This window comes from Oncorhynchus clarkii, chromosome 21 (genome assembly GCF_045791955.1).
Source record: "Oncorhynchus clarkii lewisi isolate Uvic-CL-2024 chromosome 21, UVic_Ocla_1.0, whole genome shotgun sequence".
Lineage (NCBI taxonomy): Eukaryota > Metazoa > Chordata > Actinopteri > Salmoniformes > Salmonidae > Oncorhynchus > Oncorhynchus clarkii.
Window position 1 is genome coordinate 51,901,847 of NC_092167.1, and position 26,051 is coordinate 51,927,897.

At 46.4% G+C, this 26,051-nt stretch overlaps 1 protein-coding gene across 1 annotated transcript in view; it reads left to right on the forward strand.

Moving 5' to 3' along the window:
• The window catches only part of LOC139379134 (nuclear transcription factor, X-box binding-like 1), a 90,340-nt gene that overhangs the window by 45,909 nt on the left and 18,380 nt on the right, over positions 1-26,051 (forward strand). The window contains exons 17-19 of the mRNA XM_071121964.1: positions 9,290-9,421; positions 20,174-20,340; positions 23,805-23,874. Of these exons, the coding sequence (XP_070978065.1) occupies positions 9,290-9,421; positions 20,174-20,340; positions 23,805-23,874 (369 nt within the window). The remainder of the gene's footprint in view (positions 1-9,289; positions 9,422-20,173; positions 20,341-23,804; positions 23,875-26,051) is intronic.

Sequence of the window (26,051 nt, forward strand, 5' to 3'; positions counted from 1 at the left end):
CTAGTCTGCTGTTGTCTGTCTGCTCTAGTCTGCTGTTGTCTGTCTTCTGTAGTCTGTCTGCTCTAGTCTGCTGTTGTCTGTCTGCTCTAGTCTGCTGCTGTCTGTCTGCTCTAGGCTGCTGTTGTCTGTCTGCTCTAGTCTGCTGTTGTCTGTCTGCTCTAGTCTGCTGTTGTCTGTCTGCTCTAGTCTGCTGTTGTCTGTCTGCTCTAGTCTGCTGTTGTCTGTCTGCTCTAGTCTTTTGTTGTCTGTCTGCTCTAGTCTGCTGTTGTCTGTCTGCTCTAGTCTGCTGTTGTCTGTCTGCTCTAGTCTGCTGTTGTCTGTCTGCTCTAGTCTGCTGTTGTCTGTCTGCTCTAGTCTGTTGTCTGTCTGCTCTAGTCTGTTGTTGTCTGTCTGCTCTAGTCTGCTGTTGTCTGATTGCTCTAGTCTGCTGTTGTCTGTCTGCTGTTGTCTGTCTGCTCTAGTCTGCTGTTGTCTGTCTGCTCTAGTCTGCTGTTGTCTGTCTGCTCTAGTCTGCTGTTGTCTGTCTGCTGTTGTCTGTCTGCTGTTGTCTGTCTGCTGTTGTCTGTCTGCTCTAGTCTGCTGTTGTCTGTCTGCTCTGTTCTCTCTGTCTTCTATGGTCCGTCTGCTCTCTTTTTCTGTCATCTCTGTCTGCTCTGCTCTTGTCTGTTCATCAGGACATCAATAAACTGCTCCCTAACATTATAAACCAGCATCAGGACATCAATAACCTGCTCCCTAACATTTTAAACCAGCTTCAGGACATCAATAATCTGCTCCCAGACATTTTAAACCAGCATCAGGACATCAATAATCTGCTCCCAAACATTTTAAACCAGCATCAGGACATCAATAATCTGCTCCCAGACATTATAAACCAGCATCAGGACATCAATAATCTGCTCCCAGACATTTTAAACCAGCATCAGGACCTCAATAATCTGCTCCCAGACATTATAAACCAGCATCAGGACATCAATAATCTGCTCCCTAACATTTTAAACCAGCATCAGGAGATCAATAATCTGCTCCCAGACATTATAAACCAGCATCAGGACATCAATAATCTGCTCCCAAACATTTTAAACCAGCATCAGGACATCAATAATCTGCTCCCAGACATTTTAAACCAGCATCAGGACATCAATAATCTGCTCCCTAACATTATAAACCAGCATCAGGAGATCAATAATCTGCTCCCAGACATTATAAAGCAGCATCAGGACATCAATAACCTGCTCCCTAACATTATAAACCAGCATCAGGAGATCAGTAACCTGCTCCCAGACATAAACCAGCATCAGGACATCAGTAATCTGCTCCCTAACATTATAAACCAGCATCAGGACATTCCGTCTATCATAGTTCATGTGGGATTCAATGACATCATGAAGGGCATCTCAGAACAGCAGAAGATGGATTTTAAAGAACTGATTGAGTCTCTACTTGACACCAACAAACACCCCATAATATTTGTCCCTCTGCCCTCACTAAATCGTGGCATTGGACGGTTCAGCAGACTGTTATCCCTCCATAACTGACTACCAGACTATCAGCAGACTGTTATCCCTCCATAACTGGCTACCAGACTATCAGCAGACTGTTATCCCTCCATAACTGGCTACCAGACTATCAGCAGACTGTTATCCCTCCATAACTGACTACCAGACTATCAGCAGACTGTTATCCCTCCATAACTGACTACCAGACTATCAGCAGACTGTTATCCCTCCATAACTGACTACCAGACTATCAGCAGACTGTTATCCCTCCATAACTGGCTACCAGACTATCAGCAGACTGTTATCCCTCCATAACTGGCTACCAGACTATCAGCAGACTGTTATCCCTCCATAACTGGCTACCAGACTATTGCAGCTCTCTGGGTGTAACATTTAACAGCCTTGATAACTTTTGGAAACAAAACACATTTTATAAGGAGGATGGGATCCACCCAAATCATGTGGGATCCTGGATCCTTTCACAGCATTATAAGGCTGTGTTGAGACAATGATTTATCAATTACCCAAACCCAGCTCAGCTAATCTCTACCATTGTGTTGCTGAGTCATCATTAATGCTTTAGCTAATGTACATTATCTCAGGGACGTTGGTAGACACAATATAAGAAACCCAATTTATCTCCCATTAACTGTCCTGAATGCCTCTGCTGATCCTACAGCTATTGTATGCAGTAATCATTTAACCTATGAACCAGAGTTACACTGTTAGCACTGAGCCAGTGTGCCCAAGCAGGAAGACCACTGTTAACACTGAGCCAGTGTGCCCAGCTCACCCTGCACTAACATAAATAACATGAGCACATCTACTGCTGCTAAGTTCTCTCTCCCGTTTTCTCTCTCTTGTTCTCTCTCCTGTTCTCTCTCTCTACTGTTCTCTCTCCCGTTCTCTCTCTCCCGTTCTCTCTCTCCTGTTCTCTCTCTCTCTCCTGTTCTCTCTCTCTCCCGTTCTCTCTCTCCTGTTCTCTCTCTCTCCTGTTCTCTCTTTCTCCCGTTCTCTCTCTCCCGTTTTCTCTCTCTTGTTCTCTCTCCTGTTCTCTCTCTCCCGTTCTCTCTCTCTCCTGTTCTCTCTCTCTCCCGTTCTCTCTCTCCTGTTCTCTCTCTCTCCTGTTTGCTCTCTCTCCTGCTCTCTCCTGTTTTCTCTCTCTCTTGTTCTCTCTCCCGTTCTCTCTCTCTCCCGTTTTCTCTCTCTTGTTCTCTCTCTCCTGTTCTCTCTCCCGTTCTCTCTCTCTCCTGTTATCCCTCTCCCATTCTCTCTCTCCTGTTCTCTTTCCCGTTTTCTCTCTCTTGTTCTCTCTCTCCTGTTCTCTCTCCCGTTCTCTCTCTCTTGTTCTCTCTCTCCTGTTCTCTCTCCCGTTCTCTCTCTCTCCTGTTATCCCTCTCCCGTTCTCTCTCTCCTGTTTTCTTTCCCGTTTTCTCTCTCTTGTTCTCTCTCTCCTGTTCTCTCTCCCGTTCTCTCTCTCTCCTGTTATCCCTCTCCCGTTCTCTCTCTCCTGTTCTCTCTCCCTCGTTCTCTCTCTCTTGTTCTCTCTCCTGTTATCTCTCTCCCATTTTCTCTCTCTATCCTTCACTTCCCAGTGAAGCCATGAAAACAATCAAGCATCCCAGAAATTTCAAAAAAATAGCCAACGTTAACATACGTAGCCTAAGAAACGAGGTTCATGAAATCAATAATTTGCTAGTAACAGATGACATTCATATTCTGACTATCTCTGAAACTCACTTAGATAATACCTTTGATGATACAGTGGTAGCAATACATGGTTATAACATTACCGAAAAGACAGGAATGCCAAAGGTGGAGGTGTTGCTGTTTATATTCAGAACCACATTCCTGTAAAGCTTAGAGAGGATCTCATGTTAAATACTGTTGAAGTAATATGGCTACAGGTTCATCTGCCTCACCTAAAGCCCCTTCTGGTGGGAAGGTGCTATAGACAGTCAGTATCTGGATAATGTTAAATACTGTTGAAGTCATATGGCTACAGGTTGATCTGCCTCACCTAAAGCCCATTCTGGTGGGAAGCTGCTATAGACAGTCAGTATCTGGATAATGTTAAATACTGTTGAAGTAATATGGCTACAGGTTCATCTGCCTCACCTAAAGCCCATTCTGGTGGGAAGCTGCTATAGACCAAGTGCTAACAGTCAGTATCTGGATAATATGTGTGAAATGCTTGATAATGTATGTATCAACAGAGAAGTATATTTTCTGGGTGATTTAAATATTGACAAGCTGCCCACTCAAGGAAAAAGCTTCAAACTGTAACCAGTACCTGCAACCTGGTTCAGGTTATCAGTCAACCTACCAGGGTAGTTACAAACAGTAACCAGAGCCTGCAACCTGGTTCAGGTTATCAGTCAACCTACCAGGGTAGTTACAAACAGTAACCAGAGCCTGCAACCTGGTTCAGGTTATCAGTCAACCTACCAGGGTAGTTACAAACAGTAACCAGAGCCTGCAACCTGGTTCAGGTTATCAGTCAACCTACCAGGGTAGTTACAAACAGTAACCAGAGCCTGCAACCTGGTTCAGGTTATCAGTCAACCTACCAGGGTAGTTACAAACAGTAACCAGAGCCTGCAACCTGGTTCAGGTTATCAGTCAACCTACCAGGGTAGTTACAAACAGTAACCAGAGCCTGCAACCTGGTTCAGGTTATCAGTCAACCTACCAGGGTAGTTACAAACAGTAACCAGAGCCTGCAACCTGGTTCAGGTTATCAGTCAACCTACCAGGGTAGTTACAAACAGTAACCAGAGCCTGCAACCTGGTTCAGGTTATCAGTCAACCTACCAGGGTAGTTACAAACAACCTGGTTCAGGTTATCAGTCAACCTACCAGGGTAGTTACAAACAACCTGGTTCAGGTTATCAGTCAACCTACCAGGGTAGTTACAAACAACCTGGTTCAGGTTATCAGTCAACCTACCAGGGTAGTTACAAACAACCTGGTTCAGGTTATCAGTCAACCTACCAGGGTAGGTTCAGGTTACAAACAACCTGGTTCAGGTTATCAGTCAACCTACCAGGGTAGTTACAAACAACCTGGTTCAGGTTATCAGTCAACCTACCAGGGTAGTTACAAACAACCTGGTTCAGGTTATCAGTCAACCTACCAGGGTAGTTACAAACAACCTGGTTCAGGTTATCAGTCAACCTACCAGGGTAGTTACAAACAACCTGGTTCAGGTTATCAGTCAACCTACCAGGGTAGTTACAAACAACCTGGTTCAGGTTATCAGTCAACCTACCAGGGTAGTTACAAACAACCTGGTTCAGGTTATCAGTCAACCTACCAGGGTAGTTACAAACAACCTGGTTCAGGTTATCAGTCAACCTACCAGGGTAGTTACAAACAACCTGGTTCAGGTTATCAGTCAACCTACCAGGGTAGTTACAAACAACCTGGTTCAGGTTATCAGTCAACCTACCAGGGTAGTTACAAACAACCTGGTTCAGGTTATCAGTCAACCTACCAGGGTAGTTACAAACAACCTGGTTCAGGTTATCAGTCAACCTACCAGGGTAGTTACAAACAACCTGGTTCAGGTTATCAGTCAACCTACCAGGGTAGTTACAAACAACCTGGTTCAGGTTATCAGTCAACCTACCAGGGTAGTTACAAACAACCTGGTTCAGGTTATCAGTCAACCTACCAGGGTAGTTACAAACAACCTGGTTCAGGTTATCAGTCAACCTACCAGGGTAGTTACAAACAACCTGGTTCAGGTTATCAGTCAACCTACCAGGGTAGTTACAAACAACCTGGTTCAGGTTATCAGTCAACCTACCAGGGTAGTTACAAACAACCTGGTTCAGGTTATCAGTCAACCTACCAGGGTAGTTACAAACAACCTGGTTCAGGTTATCAGTCAACCTACCAGGGTAGTTACAAACAACCTGGTTCAGGTTATCAGTCAACCTACCAGGGTAGTTACAAACAACCTGGTTCAGGTTATCAGTCAACCTACCAGGGTAGTTACAAACAACCTGGTTCAGGTTATCAGTCAACCTACCAGGGTAGTTATAAACAACCTGGTTCAGGTTATCAGTCAACCTACCAGGGTAGTTACAAACAGTAACCAGAGCCTGCAACCTGGTTCAGGTTATCAGTCAACCTACCAGGGTAGTTACAAACAACCTGGTTCAGGTTATCAGTCAACCTACCAGGGTAGTTACAAACAACCTGGTTCAGGTTATCAGTCAACCTACCAGGCTAGTTACAGACAACCTGGTTCAGGTTATCAGTCAACCTACCAGGGTAGTTACAAACAACCTGGTTCAGGTTATCAGTCAACCTACCAGGGTAGTTACAAACAACCTGGTTCAGGTTATCAGTCAACCTACCAGGGTAGTTACAAACAACCTGGTTCAGGTTATCAGTCAACCTACCAGGGTAGTTACAAACAACCTGGTTCAGGTTATCAGTCAACCTACCAGGGTAGTTACAAACAACCTGGTTCAGGTTATCAGTCAACCTACCAGGGTAGTTACAAACAACCTGGTTCAGGTTATCAGTCAACCTACCAGGGTAGTTACAAACAACCTGGTTCAGGTTATCAGTCAACCTACCAGGGTAGTTACAAACAACCTGGTTCAGGTTATCAGTCAACCTACCAGGGTAGTTACAAACAACCTGGTTCAGGTTATCAGTCAACCTAACAGGGTAGTTACAAACAACCTGGTTCAGGTTATCAGTCAACCTAACAGGGTAGTTACAAACAACCTGGTTCAGGTTATCAGTCAACCTACCAGGGTAGTTACAAACAACCTGGTTCAGGTTATCAGTCAACCTACCAGGGTAGTTACAAACAACCTGGTTCAGGTTATCAGTCAACCTACCAGGGTAGTTACAAACAACCTGGTTCAGGTTATCAGTCAACCTACCAGGGTAGTTACAAACAACCTGGTTCAGGTTATCAGTCAACCTACCAGGGTAGTTACAAACAACCTGGTTCAGGTTATCAGTCAACCTACCAGGGTAGTTACAAACAACCTGGTTCAGGTTATCAGTCAACCTACCAGGGTAGTTACAAACAACCTGGTTCAGGTTATCAGTCAACCTACCAGGGTAGTTACAAACAACCTGGTTCAGGTTATCAGTCAACCTACCAGGGTAGTTACAAACAACCTGGTTCAGGTTATCAGTCAACCTACCAGGGTAGTTACAAACAACCTGGTTCAGGTTATCAGTCAACCTACCAGGGTAGTTACAAACAACCTGGTTCAGGTTATCAGTCAACCTACCAGGGTAGTTACAAACAACCTGGTTCAGGTTATCAGTCAACCTACCAGGGTAGTTACAAACAACCTGGTTCAGGTTATCAGTCAACCTACCAGGGTAGTTACAAACAACCTGGTTCAGGTTATCAGTCAACCTACCAGGGTAGTTACAAACAACCTGGTTCAGGTTATCAGTCAACCTACCAGGGTAGTTACAAACAACCTGGTTCAGGTTATCAGTCAACCTACCAGGGTAGTTACAAACAACCTGGTTCAGGTTATCAGTCAACCTACCAGGGTAGTTACAAACAACCTGGTTCAGGTTATCAGTCAACCTACCAGGGTAGTTACAAACAACCTGGTTCAGGTTATCAGTCAACCTACCAGGGTAGTTACAAACAACCTGGTTCAGGTTATCAGTCAACCTACCAGGGTAGTTACAAACAACCTGGTTCAGGTTATCAGTCAACCTACCAGGGTAGTTACAAACAACCTGGTTCAGGTTATCAGTCAACCTACCAGGGTAGTTACAAACAACCTGGTTCAGGTTATCAGTCAACCTACCAGGGTAGTTACAAACAACCTGGTTCAGGTTATCAGTCATTGTCCAAAATACTATCATTCACTAAACCCTAAACCTCACCTACATTTTGTAATGATTAACGTGGAAATTGAGCAAGTTGAGGTGACTAGACTGCTTGGAGTAACCCTGGATTGTAAACTGTCATGGTCAAAACATATTGATAGAACAGTAGCTAAGATGGGGAGAAGTCTGTCTATAATAAAGCGCTGCTCTACCTTCTTAACAACACTATCAACAAGGCAGGTCCTACAGGCCCTTTTTCTACCTTCTTAACAACACTATCAACAAGGCAGGTCCTACAGGCCCTAGTTTCTACCTTCTTAACAACACTATCAACAAGGCAGGTCCTACAGGCCCTAGTTTCTACCTTCTTAACAACACTATCAACAAGGCAGGTCCTAGAGGCCCTAATTTCTACCTTCTTACTACCTTCTTAACAACACTATCAACAAGGCAGGTCCTACAGGCCCTAGTTTCTACCTTCTTAACAACACTATCAACAAGGCAGGTCCTACAGGCCCTAGTTTCTACCTTAACAGCACTATCAACAAGGCAGGTCCTAGAGGCCCTAGTTTCTACCTTCTTAACAACACTATCAACAAGGCAGGTTCTACAGGCCCTAGTTTCTACCTTCTTAACAACACTATCAACAAGGCAGGTCCTAGAGGCCCTAATTTCTACCTTCTTACTACCTTCTTAACAGCACTATCAACAAGGCAGGTCCTAGAGGCCCTAGTTTCTACCTTCTTAACAACACTATCAACAAGGCAGGTCCTACAGGCCCTAGTTTCTACCTTCTTAACAACACTATCAACAAGGCAGGTTCTACAGGCCCTAGTTTCTACCTTCTTAACAGCACTATCAACAAGGCAGGTTCTACAGGCCCTAGTTTCTACCTTCTTAACAACACTATCAACAAGGCAGGTCCTACAGGCCCTAGTTTCTACCTTCTTAACAGCACTATCAACAAGGCAGGTCCTACAAGCCCTAGTTTCTACCTTCTTAACAACACTATCAACAAGGCAGGTCCTACAGGCCCTAGTTTCTACCTTCTTAACAACACTATCAACAAGGCAGGTCCTACAGGCCCTTGTTTTGTTCCACCTGGACTACTGTTCAGTCGTGTGGTCAGGTGCCACAAGGAAGGATTTAGAAAAATGGCAATTGTCTTAGAACAGGGCAGTACGGCTGGTTCAGAACAGGGCAGTACGGCTGGTTCAGAACAGGGCAGTACGGCTGGTTCAGAACAGGGCAGCACGGCTGGTTCAGAACAGGGCAGTACGGCTGACCCTTGGATGTACACAGAGAGCTAACATTAATCATACGTATGTCAATCTCTCCTCAAAGTGGAGGAGACTTCATCAGATTGTAAAAAGTGGTAAAGATACACCTTATTGAACACCCATACATGGATGTTGTATTGTAGATATTATATATTATAGATCATGTATTGTAGTTGTCTGGGGAACGCAATGTATTGTGAAATGTAATGTCATGGGGTAATTTAAATTGTATTTAATTTCCTTAATGTTGCTGGACCCCAGAAAGAGTAGCTGCTGCCTTGGCAGGAACTAACGGGATCTATAATAAACCCCAGGAAGAGTAGCTGCTGCCTTGGCAGGAACTAACGGGATCCATAATAAACCCCAGGAAGAGTAGCTGCTGCCTTGGCAGGAACTAATGGGGATCCATAATAAACCCCAGGAAGAGTAGCTGCTGCCTTGGCAGGAACTAATGGGGATCCATACTAAACCCAGGAAGAGTAGCTGCTGCCTTGGCAGGAACTAATGGGGATCCATACTAAACCCAGGAAGAGTAGCTGCTGCCTTGGCAGGAACTAACGGGGATCCATAATAAATACAATATAATATATGAATTAGTGTGATGGAGTGTGTGCTTCCTGTTGATGTTGTTGGGTTTGATGGCATTTTAACGTGTGTGTGTATTAATAATGTGTGTGTTAGGTGAGCCCGGTCCCATGCCACCGTCGAGGGCCTTTCTCCTGTAAGCGTGTCTGTGGTCGAACTCTGACCTGTGGTAACCATAGCTGCACCAAGGACTGTCACCGTGTCACCGCGACAACCAACAAACTACAGGTGCGTAGACAGATGGGGTATGTGTTGGGGGGGAGGGTTTGTGTTGGGGGGGAGGAGGGTTTGTGTGTGTGTCTCCTTCTCTCCCTCTCGCCTCCTTTTCTCTCCCTCGTCTCCTTTTCTCTCACCCTCGTCTCCTTCTCTCTCCTTCTCTCCCTCTCGTCTCCTTCTCTCTCCTCTCCCTCTCGTCTCCTGCTCTCTTCTTCTCTCCCTCTCGTCGCCTTTTCTCTCCCTCTCGTCTCCTTTTCTCTCCCCCTCGTCTCCTTCTCTCCCCCTCGTCTCCCCCTCTCTCCTTCTCTCCCCCTCTCTCCTTCTCTCCCCCTCGTCTCCTTTTCTCTCCCTCTCGTCTCCTTTTCTCTCCCCCTCGTCTCCTTCTCTCCCCCTCGTCTCCTTCTTTTCCCCCTCGTCTCCTTCTCGCCTTCTCTCCTTCTCGCCTTCTCTCCCCCTCGCCTTCTCTCCCCCTCGTATCCTTCTCTCTCACTCGTCTCCTCTCCTTCTCTCCCCCTCCCCTCATCTCCTTCTCTCCCCCTCGTCTCCTTCTCTTCCCCTTGCCTCGTCTCCTTCTCTCGCCCTCCCCTCCTTCTTCCCCCTCCCCTCGTCTCCTTCTCTCTCACTCGTCTCCTCCTTCCCCCTCCCCTCGTCTCCTTCTCTCTCACTCGTCACCTTCTTCCCCCTCCCCTCGTCTCCTTCTCTCCCCCTCGTCTCCCCCTCCCCTCGTCTCCTTCTCTCCCCCTCGTCTCCCCCTCCCCTCGTCTCCTTCTCTCCCCCTCGTCTCCCCCTCCCCTCGTCTCCTTCTCGCCCCCTCGTCTCCCCCTCCCCTCGTCTCCTTCTCGCCTTCTCTCCCCCTCGTCTCCTTCTCTCCCCCTCGTCTCTTTCTCTCCCCCTCGTCTCTTTCTCTCCCCCTCGTCTCTTTCTCTCCCCCTCGTCTCTTTCTCTCCCCCTCGTCTCTTTCTCTCCCCCTCGTCTCTTTCTCTCCCCCTCGTCTCCTTCTCTCCCCCTCGTCTCCTTCTCTCCCCCTCGTCTCCTTCTCTCCCCCTCGTCTCCTTCTCTCCCCCTCGTCTCCTTCTCTCCCCCTCGTCTCCTGTGCTCCCCCTCGTCTCCTTTGCTCCCCCTCGTCTCCTTTGCTCCCCCTCGTCTCCTTCGCTCCCCCTCGTCTCCTTCGCTCCCCCTCGTCTCCTTCGCTCCCCCTCGTCTCCTTCGCTCACCCTCCCCTCGTCTCCTTCTCTTACCGAGACAACGTTGAATGTTCCTGAGTGGCCTAGTTACAGTTTTTACTTAAATCGGCTTGAAAATCTATGGCAAGACTTGAAAATGGTTGTCTAGAAATGATCAACAACCAGCTTGACAGAGCTTGAAGAGTTTTTAAAAGAATAATGGGCAAATATTGTACAATCCAGGTGTGTAATCACTCTTAGAGACTTACCCAGAAAGACTCACAGCTGTAATCACTCTTAGAGACTTACCCAGAAAGACTCCCAGCTGTAATCATTCTTAGAGACTTACCCAGAAAGACTCACAGCTGTAATCACTCTTAGAGACTTACCCAGAAAGACTCACAGCTGTAATGACTCTTAGAGACTTACCCAGAAAGACTCACAGCTGTAATCACTCTTAGAGACTTACCCAGAAAGACTCACAGCTGTAATCACTCTTAGAGACTTACCCAGAAAGACTCACAGCTGTAATCACTCTTAGAGAATTACCCAGAAAGACTCACAGCTGTAATCACTCTTAGAGACTTACCCAGAAAGACTCACAGCTGTAATCACTCTTAGAGACTTACCCAGAAAGACTCACAGCTGTAATCACTCTTAGAGAATTACCCAGAAAGACTCACAGCTGTAATCACTCTTAGAGACTTACCCAGAAAGACTCACAGCTGTAATCACTCTTAGAGAATTACCCAGAAAGACTCACAGCTGTAATCACTCTTAGAGACTTACCCAGAAAGACTCACAGCTGTAATCACTCTTAGAGACTGACCCAGAAAGACTCACAGCTGTAATCACTCTTAGAGACTTACCCAGAAAGACTCACAGCTGTAATCGCTGCCAAAGGTGATTCTAACATGTATTGATTCAGTGGTGTGAATACTTACAGTACCAGTCAAAAGTTTGGTATTCCAGGTCACTACCTCATGAAGCTGGTTGAGAGAATGCCAAGTGTGCAAAGCTGTCATCAATATAAAGGGTGGCTACTTTGAAGAATCTCAAATATAAAATATGTTTAGATTGGGGACCGAGTATTACAACCTCTGATTACCAGACTGACGTGGTGAACAGGGAGAGGTGATAGTGTTGGAGAGGACGGGAGGACGGGGACCGAGTATTACACCCTCTGATTACCAGACTGACGTGGTGAACAGGGAGAGGTGATAGTGTTGGGGAGGACGGGGACCGAGTATTACACCCTCTGATTACCAGACTGACGTGGTGAACAGGGAGAGGTGATAGTGTTGGGGAGGACGGGGACCGAGTATTACATCCTCTGATTACCAGACTGACGTGGTGAACAGGGAGAGGTGATAGTGTTGGGGAGGACGGGGACCGAGTATTACACCCTCTGATTACCAGACTGACGTGGTGAACAGGGAGAGGTGATAGTGTTGGGGAGGACGGGGACCGAGTATTACACCCTCTGATTACCAGACTGACGTGGTGAACAGGGAGAGGTGATAGTGTTGGAGAGGACGGGAGGACGGGGACCGAGTATTACACCCTCTGATTACCAGACTGACGTGGTGAACAGGGAGAGGTGATAGTGTTGGGGAGGACGGGGACCGAGTATTACACCCTCTGATTACCAGACTGACGTGGTGAACAGGGAGAGGTGATAGTGTTGGGGAGGAGGGGGACGGGAGGTGGGGACACATTTCTCCATTAAGGGAGGTGGGGACACATTTCTCTGTTAAGGGAGGTGGGGACACATTTCTCCGTTAAGGGAGGTGGGGACACATTTCTCCGTTAAGGGAGGTGGGGACACATTTCTCCGTTAAGGGAGGTGGGGACACATTTCTCCGTTAAGGGAGGTGGGGACACATTTCTCCGTTAAGGGAGGTGGGGACACATTTCTCCGTTAAGGGAGGTGGGGACACATTTCTCCGTTAAGGGAGGTGGGGACACATTTCTCCGTTAAGGGAGGTGGGGACACATTTCTCCGTTAAGGGAGGTGGGGACACATTTCTCCGTTAAGGGAGGTGGGGACACATTTCTCCGTTAAGGGAGGTGGGGACACATTTCTCCGTTAAGGGAGGTGGGGACACATTTCTCCGTTAAGGGAGGTGGGGACACATTTCTCCGTTAAGGGAGGTGGGGACACATTTCTCCGTTAAGGGAGGTGGGGACACACTTCTCCGTTAAGGGAGGTGGGGACACATTTCTCCGTTAAGGGAGGTGGGGACACATTTCTCAGTTAAGGGAGGTGGGGACACACTTCTCCGTTAAGGGAGGTGGGGACACATTTCTCCGTTAAGGGAGGTGGGGACACACTTCTCCGTTAAGGGAGGTGGGGACACATTTCTCCGTTAAGGGAGGCTCGTTAGGGTCAGGCGGAGACATGGAGAAACCCTTTTTAAGGCCCCCGTCACTACTCTCCTGGCAAACAGTTTGTCTTGCAAGGAGGACCAACACGCATTTCTGTCTGCGAACGGAATGCTCCTCCCACCCCCTGTGACATCACAGCCTACTGTTCATATGGCGGAACAACACGCGTCTCTATGTTCGTTCTGGAACTTTCCACAGTGGAATGCTCTGTGACATCACAGCATGGCACTAAGTCCTGTTTCGTGATTGGTGGAGACGCTGGCGATGGCCGCATTTGGCGATGAACTTTATCACAACACGTGTGTGTGTGTGTGTGTGTGTGTGTGTGTGTGTGTGTGTGTGTGTGTACACAGATTATCAGGCCTGGGAAATGCCAGGGACCTCATGATACTTAGGTGCCGATATGATATGTATTGTGATTTGTTGAATATTGAATATGTTTTTGAGATTTGATCTTCCCAACATATTGCTCTCCATATCAGCTTCAGAGGGACAGAGACAGAGACATATTGCTCTCCATATCAGCTTCAGAGGGACAGGGACAGAGACATATTGCTCTCCATATCAGCTTCAGAGGGACAGAGACAGAGACATATTGCTCTCCATATCAGCTTCAGAGGGACAGAGACAGAGACATATTGCTCTCCATATCAGCTTCAGAGGGACAGGGACAGAGACATATTGCTCTCCATATCAGCTTCAGAGGGACAGAGACAGAGACATATTGCTCTCCATATCAGCTTCAGAGGGACAGAGAGAGAGACATATTGCTCTCCATATCAGCTTCAGAGGGACAGGGACAGAGACATATTGCTCTCCATATCAGCTTCAGAGGGACAGAGAGAGAACACGTTTTGAACAGTCATGGAGATGAATGTACTGGAAACAAATGGGCTCCTTATTTAAAAAGATCAACAGCTGTGAAGGAGCGATAGGATAAACAGCTGTGAAGGGGCGATAGGATAAACGGCTGTGAAGGAGCGATAGGATAAACAGCTGTGAAGGAGCGATAGGATAAACAGCTGTGAAGGAGCGTTAGGATAAACAGCTGTGAAGGAGCGTTAGGATCAACGGCTGTGAAGGAGCGATAGGATAAACAGCTGTGAAGGAGCGTTAGGATAAACAGCTGTGAAGGAGCGTTAGGATAAACAGCTGTGAAGGAGCGTTAGGATAAACAGCTGTGAAGGAGCGTTAGGATCAACGGCTGTGAAGGAGCGATAGGATCAACGACTGTGAAGGAGCGATAGGATAAACGACTGTGAAGGAGCGATAGGATAAACAGCTGTGAAGGAGCGTTAGGATAAACAGCTGTGAAGGAGCGTTAGGATCAACGGCTGTGAAGGAGCGATAGGATAAACAGCTGTGAAGGAGCGTTAGGATAAACAGCTGTGAAGGAGCGTTAGGATAAACAGCTGTGAAGGAGCGTTAGGATAAACAGCTGTGAAGGAGCGTTAGGATAAACTGCTGTGAAGGAGCGTTAGGATCAACGGCTGTGAAGGAGCGATAGGATCAACGACTGTGAAGGAGCGATAGGATAAACGGCTGTGAAGGAGCGATAGAATAAACGGCTGTGAAGGAGGGATAGGATAAACAGCTGTGAAGGAGCGATAGGATCAACGGCTGTGAAGGAGCGATAGGATAAACAGCTGTGAAGGAGCGATAGGATAAACGGCTGTGAAGGAGCAATAGGATAAACAGCTGTGAAGGAGCGTTAGGATAAACAGCTGTGAAGGAGCGTTAGGATAAACAGCTGTGAAGGAGCGTTAGGATAAACAGCTGTGAAGGAGCGTTAGGATCAACAGCTGTGAAGGAGCGATAGGATCAACAGCTGTGAAGGAGCGATAGGATAAACAGCTGTGAAGGAGCGATAGGATAAACAGCTGTGAAGGAGCGTTAGGATCAACAGCTGTGAAGGAGCGTTAGGATAAACAGCTGTGAAGGAGCGTTAGGATAAACAGCTGTGAAGGAGCGTTAGGATAAACAGCTGTGTAGGAGCGATAGGATAAACAGCTGTGAAGGAGCGATAGGATAAACAGCTGTGAATGAGCGTTAGGATAAACAGCTGTGAAGGAGCGTTAGGATAAACAGCTGTGAAGGAGCGATAGGATCAACAGCTGTGAAGGGGCGATAGGATAAACAGCTGTGAAGGAGCGATAGGATAAACAGCTGTGAAGGAGCGATAGGATCAACAGCTGTGAAGGGGCGATAGGATAAACAGCTGTGAAGGAGCACTAGGATAAACAGCTGTGAAGGAGCGTTAGGATAAACAGCTGTGAAGGAGCGATAGGATAAACAGCTGTGAAGGAGCAATAGGATAAACAGCTGTGAAGGAGCGATAGGATCAACAGCTGTGAAGGAGCGATAGGATCAACAGCTGTGAAGGAGCGATAGGATCAACAGCTGTGAAGGAGCGATAGGATAAACAGCTGTGAAGGAGCGATGGGATAAACAGCTGTGAAGGAGCGATAGGATAAACAGCTGTAAAGGAGCGATAGGATAAACAGCTGTGAAGGAGCGATAGGATAAACAGCTGTGAAGGAGCGATAGGATAAACAGCTGTGAAGGAGCGTTAGGATAAACAGCTGTGAAGGAGCGATAGGATAAACAGCTGTGAAGGAGCGATAGGATCAACAGCTGTGAAGGAGCGATAGTGGCCTTTTGGTGCAGGTACAGCCAACTAGCGCTAATAAATCATATGAAATAATATAAATAATATTGTGATATTGTCAAAACGATACAATACGATCATCAAAAATAATATCCCGATATGAATCCATTTTATTTCTCCCACTACAGATGTTTATTTGTATTGACTAGTGAAAGTGTCGAGTTATATTATTATATATTATCTTCTATCTGACTGTAGTCAATAGGTATCTACAGTGTATTAAAAGGACAACTGGATTCCGGCTGTTTAAGTTGCTAAACAACGACTTAAATGTAATGGGCCAAAGTCCTGTTGACCTCTAAGCAACATTCCTCCCCAGCACTAGATGTAGGAACATTGCTGCTATGACAGTCTCCACTCTTCTGGGAAGACTTTCCACTAGATGTTGGAACATTGCTGCTATAACAGCCTCCACTCTTCTGGGAAGACTTTCCACTAGATGTTGGAACATTGCTGCTATAACAGCCTCCACTCTTCAGGGAAGGCTTTCCACTAGATGTTGGAACATTGCTGCTATAACAGCCTCCACTCTTCAGGGAAGGCTTTCCACTAGATGTAGGAACATTGTTGCTATAACAGCCTCTACTCTTCTGGGAAGGCTTTCCACTAGATGTAGGAACATTGCTGCTATAACAGCCTCCACTCTTCTGGGAAGGCTTTCCACTAGATGTAGGAACATTGCTGCTATAACAGCCTCCACTCTTCTGGGAAGGCTTTCCACTAGATGTAGGAACATTGTTGCTATAACAGCCTCCACTCTTCTGGGAAGGCTTTCCATTAGATGATGGAACATTGCTGCTATAACAGCCTCCACTCTTCTGGGAAGGCTTTCCATTAGATGATGGAACATTGCTGCTATAACAGCCTCCACTCTTCTGGGAAGGCTTTCCACTAGATGTAGGAACATTGCTGCTATAACAGCCTCCACTCTTCTGGGAAGGCTTTCCACTAGATGTTGGAACATTGCTGCTATAACAGCCTCCACTCTTCTGGGAAGGCTTTCCACTAGATGTAGGAACATTGCTGCTATAACAGCCTCCACTCTTCTGGGAAGGCTTTCCACTAGATGTTGGAACATTGCTGTGGGGACTTGCTTCCATTCAGCCACAAGAGCATTAGTGAGGTCGGGCACTGACACATCCGCCACGCTGATCCTCAACACGGGGCCCCTTAGGGGTGCGTGCTCAGCCCCCTCCTCTACTCCCTGTTCACTCGTGACTGCACGGCCAGGCACGACTCCAACACAATCATTAAATTTGCCGAAAACAACAGTGATAGGATGAATGTTTTCAGTTGATACCAAACAAGTTCGATCAGGTTTAAATCAGGAGACATATACAAGTAATTACTCTAAACACAACACTGGTAGGCCTGATCACCGACATCGACGAGACAGCCTATAGGGAGGAGGTCAGAGACCTGGCAGTGTGGTGCCAGGACAACATCTCCCTCAACGTAACCAAGACTAAGGAGATGATTGTCGACTACAGGAGAAGGAGGACCGAGCGCGCCCCCATTCTCATCAACGGGGCTGTAGTGGAGCAGGTTGAGAGCTTCAAGTTCCTTGGTGTCCACATCACCAACAAATTACCATGGTCCAAACACATCAAGACAGTTGTGAAGAGGGAACAGCTACACCTTTTCCCCCTCAGGAGACTGAAAAGATGTGGCATGGGTCCCCAGATCCTCAAAAGGTTCTACAGCTGCACCAACGAGAGCATCCTGACCGGTTGCATCACTGCCTGGTATGGAAACTGCTCGACGTCTGACCGTAAGGCAATACAGAGGGTAGTGCGTACGGACCAGTACATCACTGGGGCCAAGCTTCCTGCCATCCAGGACCTCTATACCAGGCGGTGTCAGAGGGAGGCCCTACAAATTGTCAAAGACTCCAGCCACCCCAGTCATAGACTGTTCTCTCTGCTACCGCACGGCAAGCGGTACCAGAGCGCCAAGTCAAGGTCCAAGAGGCTCCTAAACAGCTTCTACCCCCCCAAGCCATAAGACTCCTGAACAGCTGATGGCTACCCAGACTATATGCATTGCCCCCCCCCCCCCCTCACACAGCTGCTACTGTTATTATCGATGCATAGTCACTTTAATAACTCTACATATTACCTCAACTAAACGGCCCTGTATCTTTAATTACATTTTACTTTTGTCTCTTATTCTTATCATAATTTTTTTGAAACTGCATTTTTGGTTAGGGGCTTGTAAGTAAGCATCTCACTGTTGTATTCGGCGCGTGTGACTAATATGATTTGATGTTGGGTGATTCGGCCTGGCTCGCAGTCAGCTTTCCAATTCATCCCAAAGGTGTTAAATAGGGTTGAGGTCAGGAGATCTGCAGTCAAGTTCTTCCACACAATTTTACTTTTTTACTCCCGTTTTTTTTCCCCTTTTTTCATGATATCCAATTGGTAGTTACAGTCTTGTCCCATCGCTGCAACTCCGGTACGGACTCGGGAGAGGCGAAGGTCAAGAGCCATGCGCCCTCCGAAACACGACCCTGCCAAGCCACACCGCTTCTTGACACACTATGCACTTAACCCGGAAGACAGCCGCACCAATGTGTCGGAGGAAACACTGTACAACTAGCGACCGTTTCAGTGTGCTCTCAGACCGCTACAGGAGTCGCTACAGCGTGATGGGACAAGGACATCCCTGCCGGCCAAACCCTCCCCTAACCCGTACAACACTGGGCCAAACCCTCCCCTAACCCGTACAACACTGGGCCAAACCCTCCCCTAACCCGTACGACGCTGGGCCAAACCCTCCCCTAACCCGTACAACACTGGGCCAAACCCTCCCCTAACCCGTACGACGCTGGGCCAAACCCTCCCCTAACCCGTACAACACTGGGCCAAACCCTCCCCTAACCCGTACGACGCTGGGCCAAACCCTCCCCTAACCCGTACAACACTGGGCCAAACCCTCCCCTAACCCGTACGACGCTGGGCCAAACCCTCCCCTAACCCGTACAACACTGGGCCAAACCCTCCCCTAACCCGTACGACGCTGGGCCAAACCCTCCCCTAACCCGGACGACACTGGGCCAATTGTGCGCCACCTCGGGATCAAACCCGGGTCTGTAGTTACGCCTCAAGCACTGCTGCAATGCCTTAGACCACTATGCCACTCGGTAGGCCCCAACAAACCATTTCTGTATGAACACGGGGCATTGGAAAGGACCTTCGCTAAACTAAAGTTGGAAGCACAGAATAGTCTAGAATGTCATTGTATGCTGTAGCATTAAGATTTCCCTTCACTGGAACTAAGGGGCCTGAACCATGAAAAACAGCCCCAGACCATTAGTCATCCACCAAACTTTACAGTTGGCACTATGTATTGGAGCAGGTAGCGTTCTTCTGGCATCCGCCAAACCCAGATTTGTCCGTTGGACTGCCAGGTGGTGAAGCGTGATTCATCATTCCAGAGAACGCGTTCCCACTGTTCCAGAGTCCAATGGCGACAAGCTTTACACCACTCCAGCTGACATTTGGCTTTGCTCATGTTGATCTTAGGCTTGTGTGCGGCCGTGGAAACTCATTTCATGAAGCTCCCGACTAACAGTTATTGTGCTGACGTTGCTTCCAGGGGCAGTATGGAACTTGGTAGTGAGTGTTGTAACCGAGGACAGACGATTTTTACGCGCTTCAGCACTTGGCGGTCTCGTTCTGTGAGCTTGTGTGGCCTACCACTTCACTGCTGAGCCGTTGTTGCTCCTAGATGTTTTCCACTTTACAATAACAGCACTTACAGTTGACCAGGGCAGCAATTTGAGGAACTGACTTTGATGGAAAGGTGGCATCCTTTGACGGTGCCAAGTAGAAAGTCACTGATCTCGTCAGTAAGGCCATTCTGCTGCTAATGTTTGTCTATGGAGATTGCGTGGCTGTGTGCTCGATTTTATACACCTGCCAGCAAATCCACTAATTTGAAGGGGGTCCACATACTTCTGTGTATATAGTGTATATTGATTGCCCCTTTAACCTCTATAAACTCACTCACTCCCTCACTCCCTCACTCCCTCACTCACTCACTCACTTCACTCACTCACTCACTCACTCACTTCACTCACTCACTCACTCACTCACTTCACTCACTCGGCAGGGTAGCCTAGTGGTTAGAGCGTTGGACTAGTAACCGAAAGGTTGCAAGTTCAAATCCCCGAGCTGACAAGGTACAAATCTGTCATTCTGTCCCTGAACAGGCAGTTAACCCACTGTTCCTAGACCAGTTAACCCACTGTTCCTAGACCAGTTAACCCACTGTTCCTAGACCAGTTAACCCACTGTTCCTAGACCAGTTAACCCACTGTTCCTAGGCCAGTTAACCCACTGTTCCTAGGCCGTCATTGAAAATAAGAATTTGTTCTTAACTGACTTGCCTCGTTAAATAAAGGTAAAATAAATAAATAAACTCACTCACTCACTCATTCCCTCCCCCTCTTTCTTTACTTCCCTCTCTTTCCTTTTCATACCCCTCCATCTCCCCCCACCCCTGTGTGAGGAGCGGTGTGTTAACTTCTCTCCCTCTCTCCAGGCGGGTCCAGAGTGTGTGGTGTGTGAGGAGGGGTGTGTTAACCCTCGCCCCCCTGGCTGTCCCCACCCGTGCCTGTTGGCATGCCACCCAGGGTCGTGCCCCCCCTGCCAACAGATGACCCGACAACGCTGTCACTGCAAGATCTCCCTGCTCTACATCGACTGCCTGTACGTTACACACACACACACACACACACACATTACACACACACACACGTTACACACACACACACTAGAAGATCAGCCTACTGTCAGTCAGTACCACAGATCCATGTGTGTACACATATGAGCTAGAATCAATGAAAAGCTATCAACTTTCAGTTATGTTGGATCCATCCTCAGAAGTCAACATCAATCACTATCATTTTCTGTCAACATCTATATACAGTTGACTTCGGAAGTTTACATACACTTAGTTTGGAGTCATTAAAACTCGTTTTTCAACCACTCCACACATTTCTTGTTAACAAGCTATAGTTTTGACAAGTCGGTTAGGACATCTACTTTGTGCATGACACAAGTCATTTTTAAAACAATTGTTAACAGACAGATTATTTCACTTATATTTCACTGTATCACAATTCCAGTGGGTCAGAAGTTTACATACACTAAGTTGACTGTGCCTTTAAACAGTTGGAAAATTCCAGAAAATGATATCATGGATTTCGAAGCTTCTGATAGGCTAATTGACATCATTTCAGTCAATTGGAGGTATACCTGTGGATGTATTTCAAGGCCTACCTTCAAACTCAGTGCCTCTTTGCTTGACATCATGGGAAATCAAAAGAAATCAGCCAAGACCTCAGAAAACAATTGTAGACCTCCACAAGTCTGGTTCATCCTTGGGAGCAATTTCCAAACGCCTAAAGGTACCATGTTCATCTGTACAAACAATAGTACGCAAGTATAAACACCATGGGACCACGCAGCCGTCATACCGCTCAGGAAGGAGACGCGTTCTGTCTCCTAGAGATGAACGTACTTTGGTGCGAAAAGTGCAAATCAATCCCAGAACAACAGCAAAGGACCTTGTGAAGATGCTGGAGGAAACGGGTACAAAAGTATCTATATCCACAGTAAAACGAGTCCTATATCGACATACCCTGAAGGGCTGCTTATGGAAGGCTACCCAAAACGTTTGACCCAAGTTAAACAATTTAAAGGCAACGCTACCAAATACTAATTTTGTGTATTTAAACTTCTGACCCACTGGGAATGTGATGAAAGAAATACAATCTGAAATAAATCATTCTCTCTACTATTATTCTGACATTTCACATTCTTAAATTAAAGTGGTGATCTTAACTGACCTAAAACAGGGAATTTTTACTGGGATTAAATGTCAGGAATATTTGGCTAAGGTGTATGTAAACTTCGGACATCAACTGTATCATTGTCTGTCAACATCTATATATCACTGTCTGTCAACATCTATATATCACTGTCTGTCAACATCTATATATCACTGTCTGTCAACATCTATCATTATCACTGTCTGTCAACATATATCATTATCACTGTCTGTCAACATCTGTCATGATCACTGTCTGTCAACATCTATCATTATCACTGTCTGTCAACATCTATATATCACTGTCTGTCAACATCTATATATCACTGTCTGTCAACATCTATATATCACTGTCTGTCAACATCTATCATTATCACTGTCTGTCAACATATATCATTATCACTGTCTGTCAACATATATCATTATCACTGTCTGTCAACATCTGTCATTATAACTGTCTGTCAACATCTATCATTATCACTGTCTGTCAACATCTATATATCACTGTCTGTCAACATCTATATATCACTGTCTGTCAACATCTATCATTATCACTGTCTGTCAACATCTATATATCACTGTCTGTCAACATCTATATATCACTGTCTGTCAACATCTATATATCACTGTCTGTCAACATCTATCATTATCACTGTCTGTCAACATATATCATTATCACTGTCTGTCAACATCTGTCATTATAACTGTCTGTCAACATCTATCATTATCACTGTCTGTCAACATCTATATATCACTGTCTGTCAACATCTATATATCACTGTCTGTCAACATCTATCATTATCACTGTCTGTCAACATATATCATTATCACTGTCTGTCAACATCTATTATTATCACTGTCTGTCAACATCTATATATCACTGTCTGTCAACATCTATATATCACTGTCTGTCAACATATATCATTATCACTGTCTGTCAACATCTATTATTATCACTGTCTGTCAACATCTATATATCACTGTCTGTCAACATCTATATATCACTGTCTGTCAACATCTATCATTATCACTGTCTGTCAACATCTGTCATTATCACTGTCTGTCAACATCTATCATTATCACTGTCTGTCAACATCTATATATCACTGTCTGTCAACATCTATATATCACTGTCTGTCAACATCTATATATCACTGTCTGTCAACATCTATCATTATCACTGTCTGTCAACATCTATTATTATCACTGTCTGTCAACATCTGTCATTATCACTGTCTGTCAACATCTATCATTATCACTGTCTGTCAACATCTATATATCACTGTCTGTCAACATCTATATATCACTGTCTGTCAACATCTATCATTATCACTGTCTGTCAACATATATCATTATCACTGTCTGTCAACATCTGTCATTATCACTGTCTGTCAACATATATCATTATCACTGTCTGTCAACATCTGTCATTATCACTGTCTGTCAACATCTATCACTGTCTGTCAACATCTATATATCACTGTCTGTCAACATCTATCACTGTCTGTCAACATCTATCATTATCACTGTCTGTCAACATCTATCATTAATACTGTCTGCCAACATCTATCATTATCACTGTCTGACAAAATCTATCATTATCACTGTCTGTCAACATCTGTCATTATCACTGTCTGTCAACATCTATCATTATCACTGTCTGTCAACATATATCATTATCACTGTCTGTCAACATATATCATTATCACTGTCTGTCAACATCTATTATTATCACTGTCTGTCAACATCTATATATCACTGTCTGTTAACATCTATATATCACTGTCAACATCTATATATCACTGTCAACATCTATATAGCACTGTCTGTCAACATCTATCATTATCACTGTCTGTCAACATCTATCATTATCAATGTCTGTCAACATCTGTCATTATCACTGTCTGTCAACATCTATCATTATCACTGTCTGTCAACATCTATCATTATCACTGTCTGTCAACATCTATCATTATCGCTATCTGTCAACATCTATCACTGTCTGTCAACATCTATATATCACTGTCTGTCAACATCTATATATCACTGTCTGTCAACATCTATAATTATCACTGTCTGTCAACATCTATTATTATCACTTTCTGTCAACATCTATCACTGTCTGTCAACATCTATATATCACTGTCTGTCAACATCTATATATCACTGTCTGTCAACATTTATCATTATCACTGTCTGTCAACATCTATAATTATCAGTGTCTGCCAACATCTATCACTGTCTGTCTACACTTAACATGTCTGTCAACATCTGTCATTATCACTGTCTGTCAACATCTGTCATTATCACTGTCTGTCAACATCTACTGCCCTTTCTCTAGGACGTTCAGAAGTGCGGAAGATGAGACTAAAGCTGATCTGGGGTCCTGTAAGAACCAATGTCCTAAACAGGTATGCTCTCTGTGTGGGTCTCTCTACAGTCCTCTCTCTGTGTGGGTCTCTCTACAGTCCTCTCTCTGTGTGGGTCTCTCTAAAGTCCTCTCTCCTCTCCCCCCTCTCCCCCTCTCCCACCCTCTCCTCCCTCTCCCACCCTCTCCTCCCTCTCCCACCCTCTCCTCCCCTCTCCCTCTCTCCCCCTCTCCTTCTCTCTCCGTCTCCTCCCCCCTCTCCCTCCTCCCTCTCCCACCCTCCCCCTCTCCCACCCTCCCCCTCTCTCTCCCTCTCCCCTCCTCTCCCTCTCCCCTCCTCTCCCATCCTCTCCTCCCTCTCCCCCCTCTCCCTCTCCCACCCTCTCCTTCTCTCACCCTCTCCCACCCTCTCCTTCTCTCACCCTCTCCCACCCTCTCCTTCTCTCTCCCTCTCACACCCTCCCCCTCTCTCCCCCCTCACACCCTCCCCCTCTCTCCCCCCTCACACCCTCCCCATCTCTCCCCCCTCACACCCTCCCCCTCTCTCCCCCCCTCACACCCTCCCCCTCTCCCCCCCCTCACACCCTCCCCCTCTCCTTCTCTCTCCGTCTCCTCCCTCCCTCTCCCCTCCTCTCTCCCCCTCTCCTTCTCTCTCCGTCTCCTCCCCCCCTCACACCCTCCTCCCTCTCCCCCCCTCACACCCTCCTCCCTCTCTCTCCCTCTCACACCCTCCTCCTCTCACACCCCCTCCCCCCCTCACTCTGAGAGCATGTTTTTCCACTGATGGATAATCGATGCAGCTCAGTGGCGCCAGTGTGTTTATGTTTTAAGGTTGCACACAAACACACACACACACACACACACACACACTAACACACAAACACACAAACACACACACACACACACACACACACACACACACACACACACACACACACACACACACTAACACACACACACACACTCACACACTAACACACACACACACACTAACACACACACACTAACACACACACACACACACACGCACACACACGCACACGCACACACACACACGCGCACACACACTAACACACACACACACTAACACACACACACACTAAAACACACACACACACAGTCGACACACACACACAGTCGACACACACACACACAGTCGACACACACACACACTAACACACACTAACACACACACTAACACACACACACACTAAAACACACACACACTAACACACACACACTAACACACACTCACTAACACACACACACAGTCGACACACACACACAGTCGACACACACACACACAGTCGACACACACACACACACACACACACACAGTCGACACACACAGACACACACACACACAGTCGACACACACACACACACACACAGTCGACACACACACACACACAGTCGACACACACTAACACATACACAGTCGACATACACACTAACACACACACACACACACACCTGGGAACAATTTTGGTGGTTCTGTGTCCCGTAGGCAGGAGCTGTGACGGCCTCTCAGCGACCCATTCCAAGAACATCAGATATCCACACTGTGCCTTTTTCTCAGCCTTTCCGTTAGCAGCTTTTACCCGCTGAAAGAGTCAATAAATAAAAATGATGCCAAACACCCCCCTCACGCCCCTCCACCCCCCTCACCCCCCAAAAATATGCTTTTCATTCATTTATAGAAATACCAGTCCTGAAACTTCCAAGGCAGATATGCTGGGACATTACTGTCTGGTGTGTTACTCACTGCTGGGACATTACTGTCTGGTGTGTTGTTACTCACTGAGACATTACTGTCTGGTGTGTTGTTACTCACTGCTGGGACATTACTGTCTGGTGTGTTGTTACTCACTGCTGAGACATTACTGTCTGGTGTGTTGTTACTCACTGCTGGGACATTACTGTCTGGTGTGTTGTTACTCACTGAGACATTACTGTCTGGTGTGTTGTTACTCACTGAGACATTACTGTCTGGTGTGTTGTTACTCACTGCTGGGACATTACTGTCTGGTGTGTTGTTACTCACTGCTGAGACATTACTGTCTGGTGTGTTGTTACTCACTGAGACATTACTGTCTGGTGTGTTGTTACTCACTGCTGAGACATTACTGTCTGGTGTGTTGTTACTCACTGCTGAGACATTACTGTCTGGTGTGTTGTTACTCACTGAGACATTACTGTCTGGTGTGTTGTTACTCACTG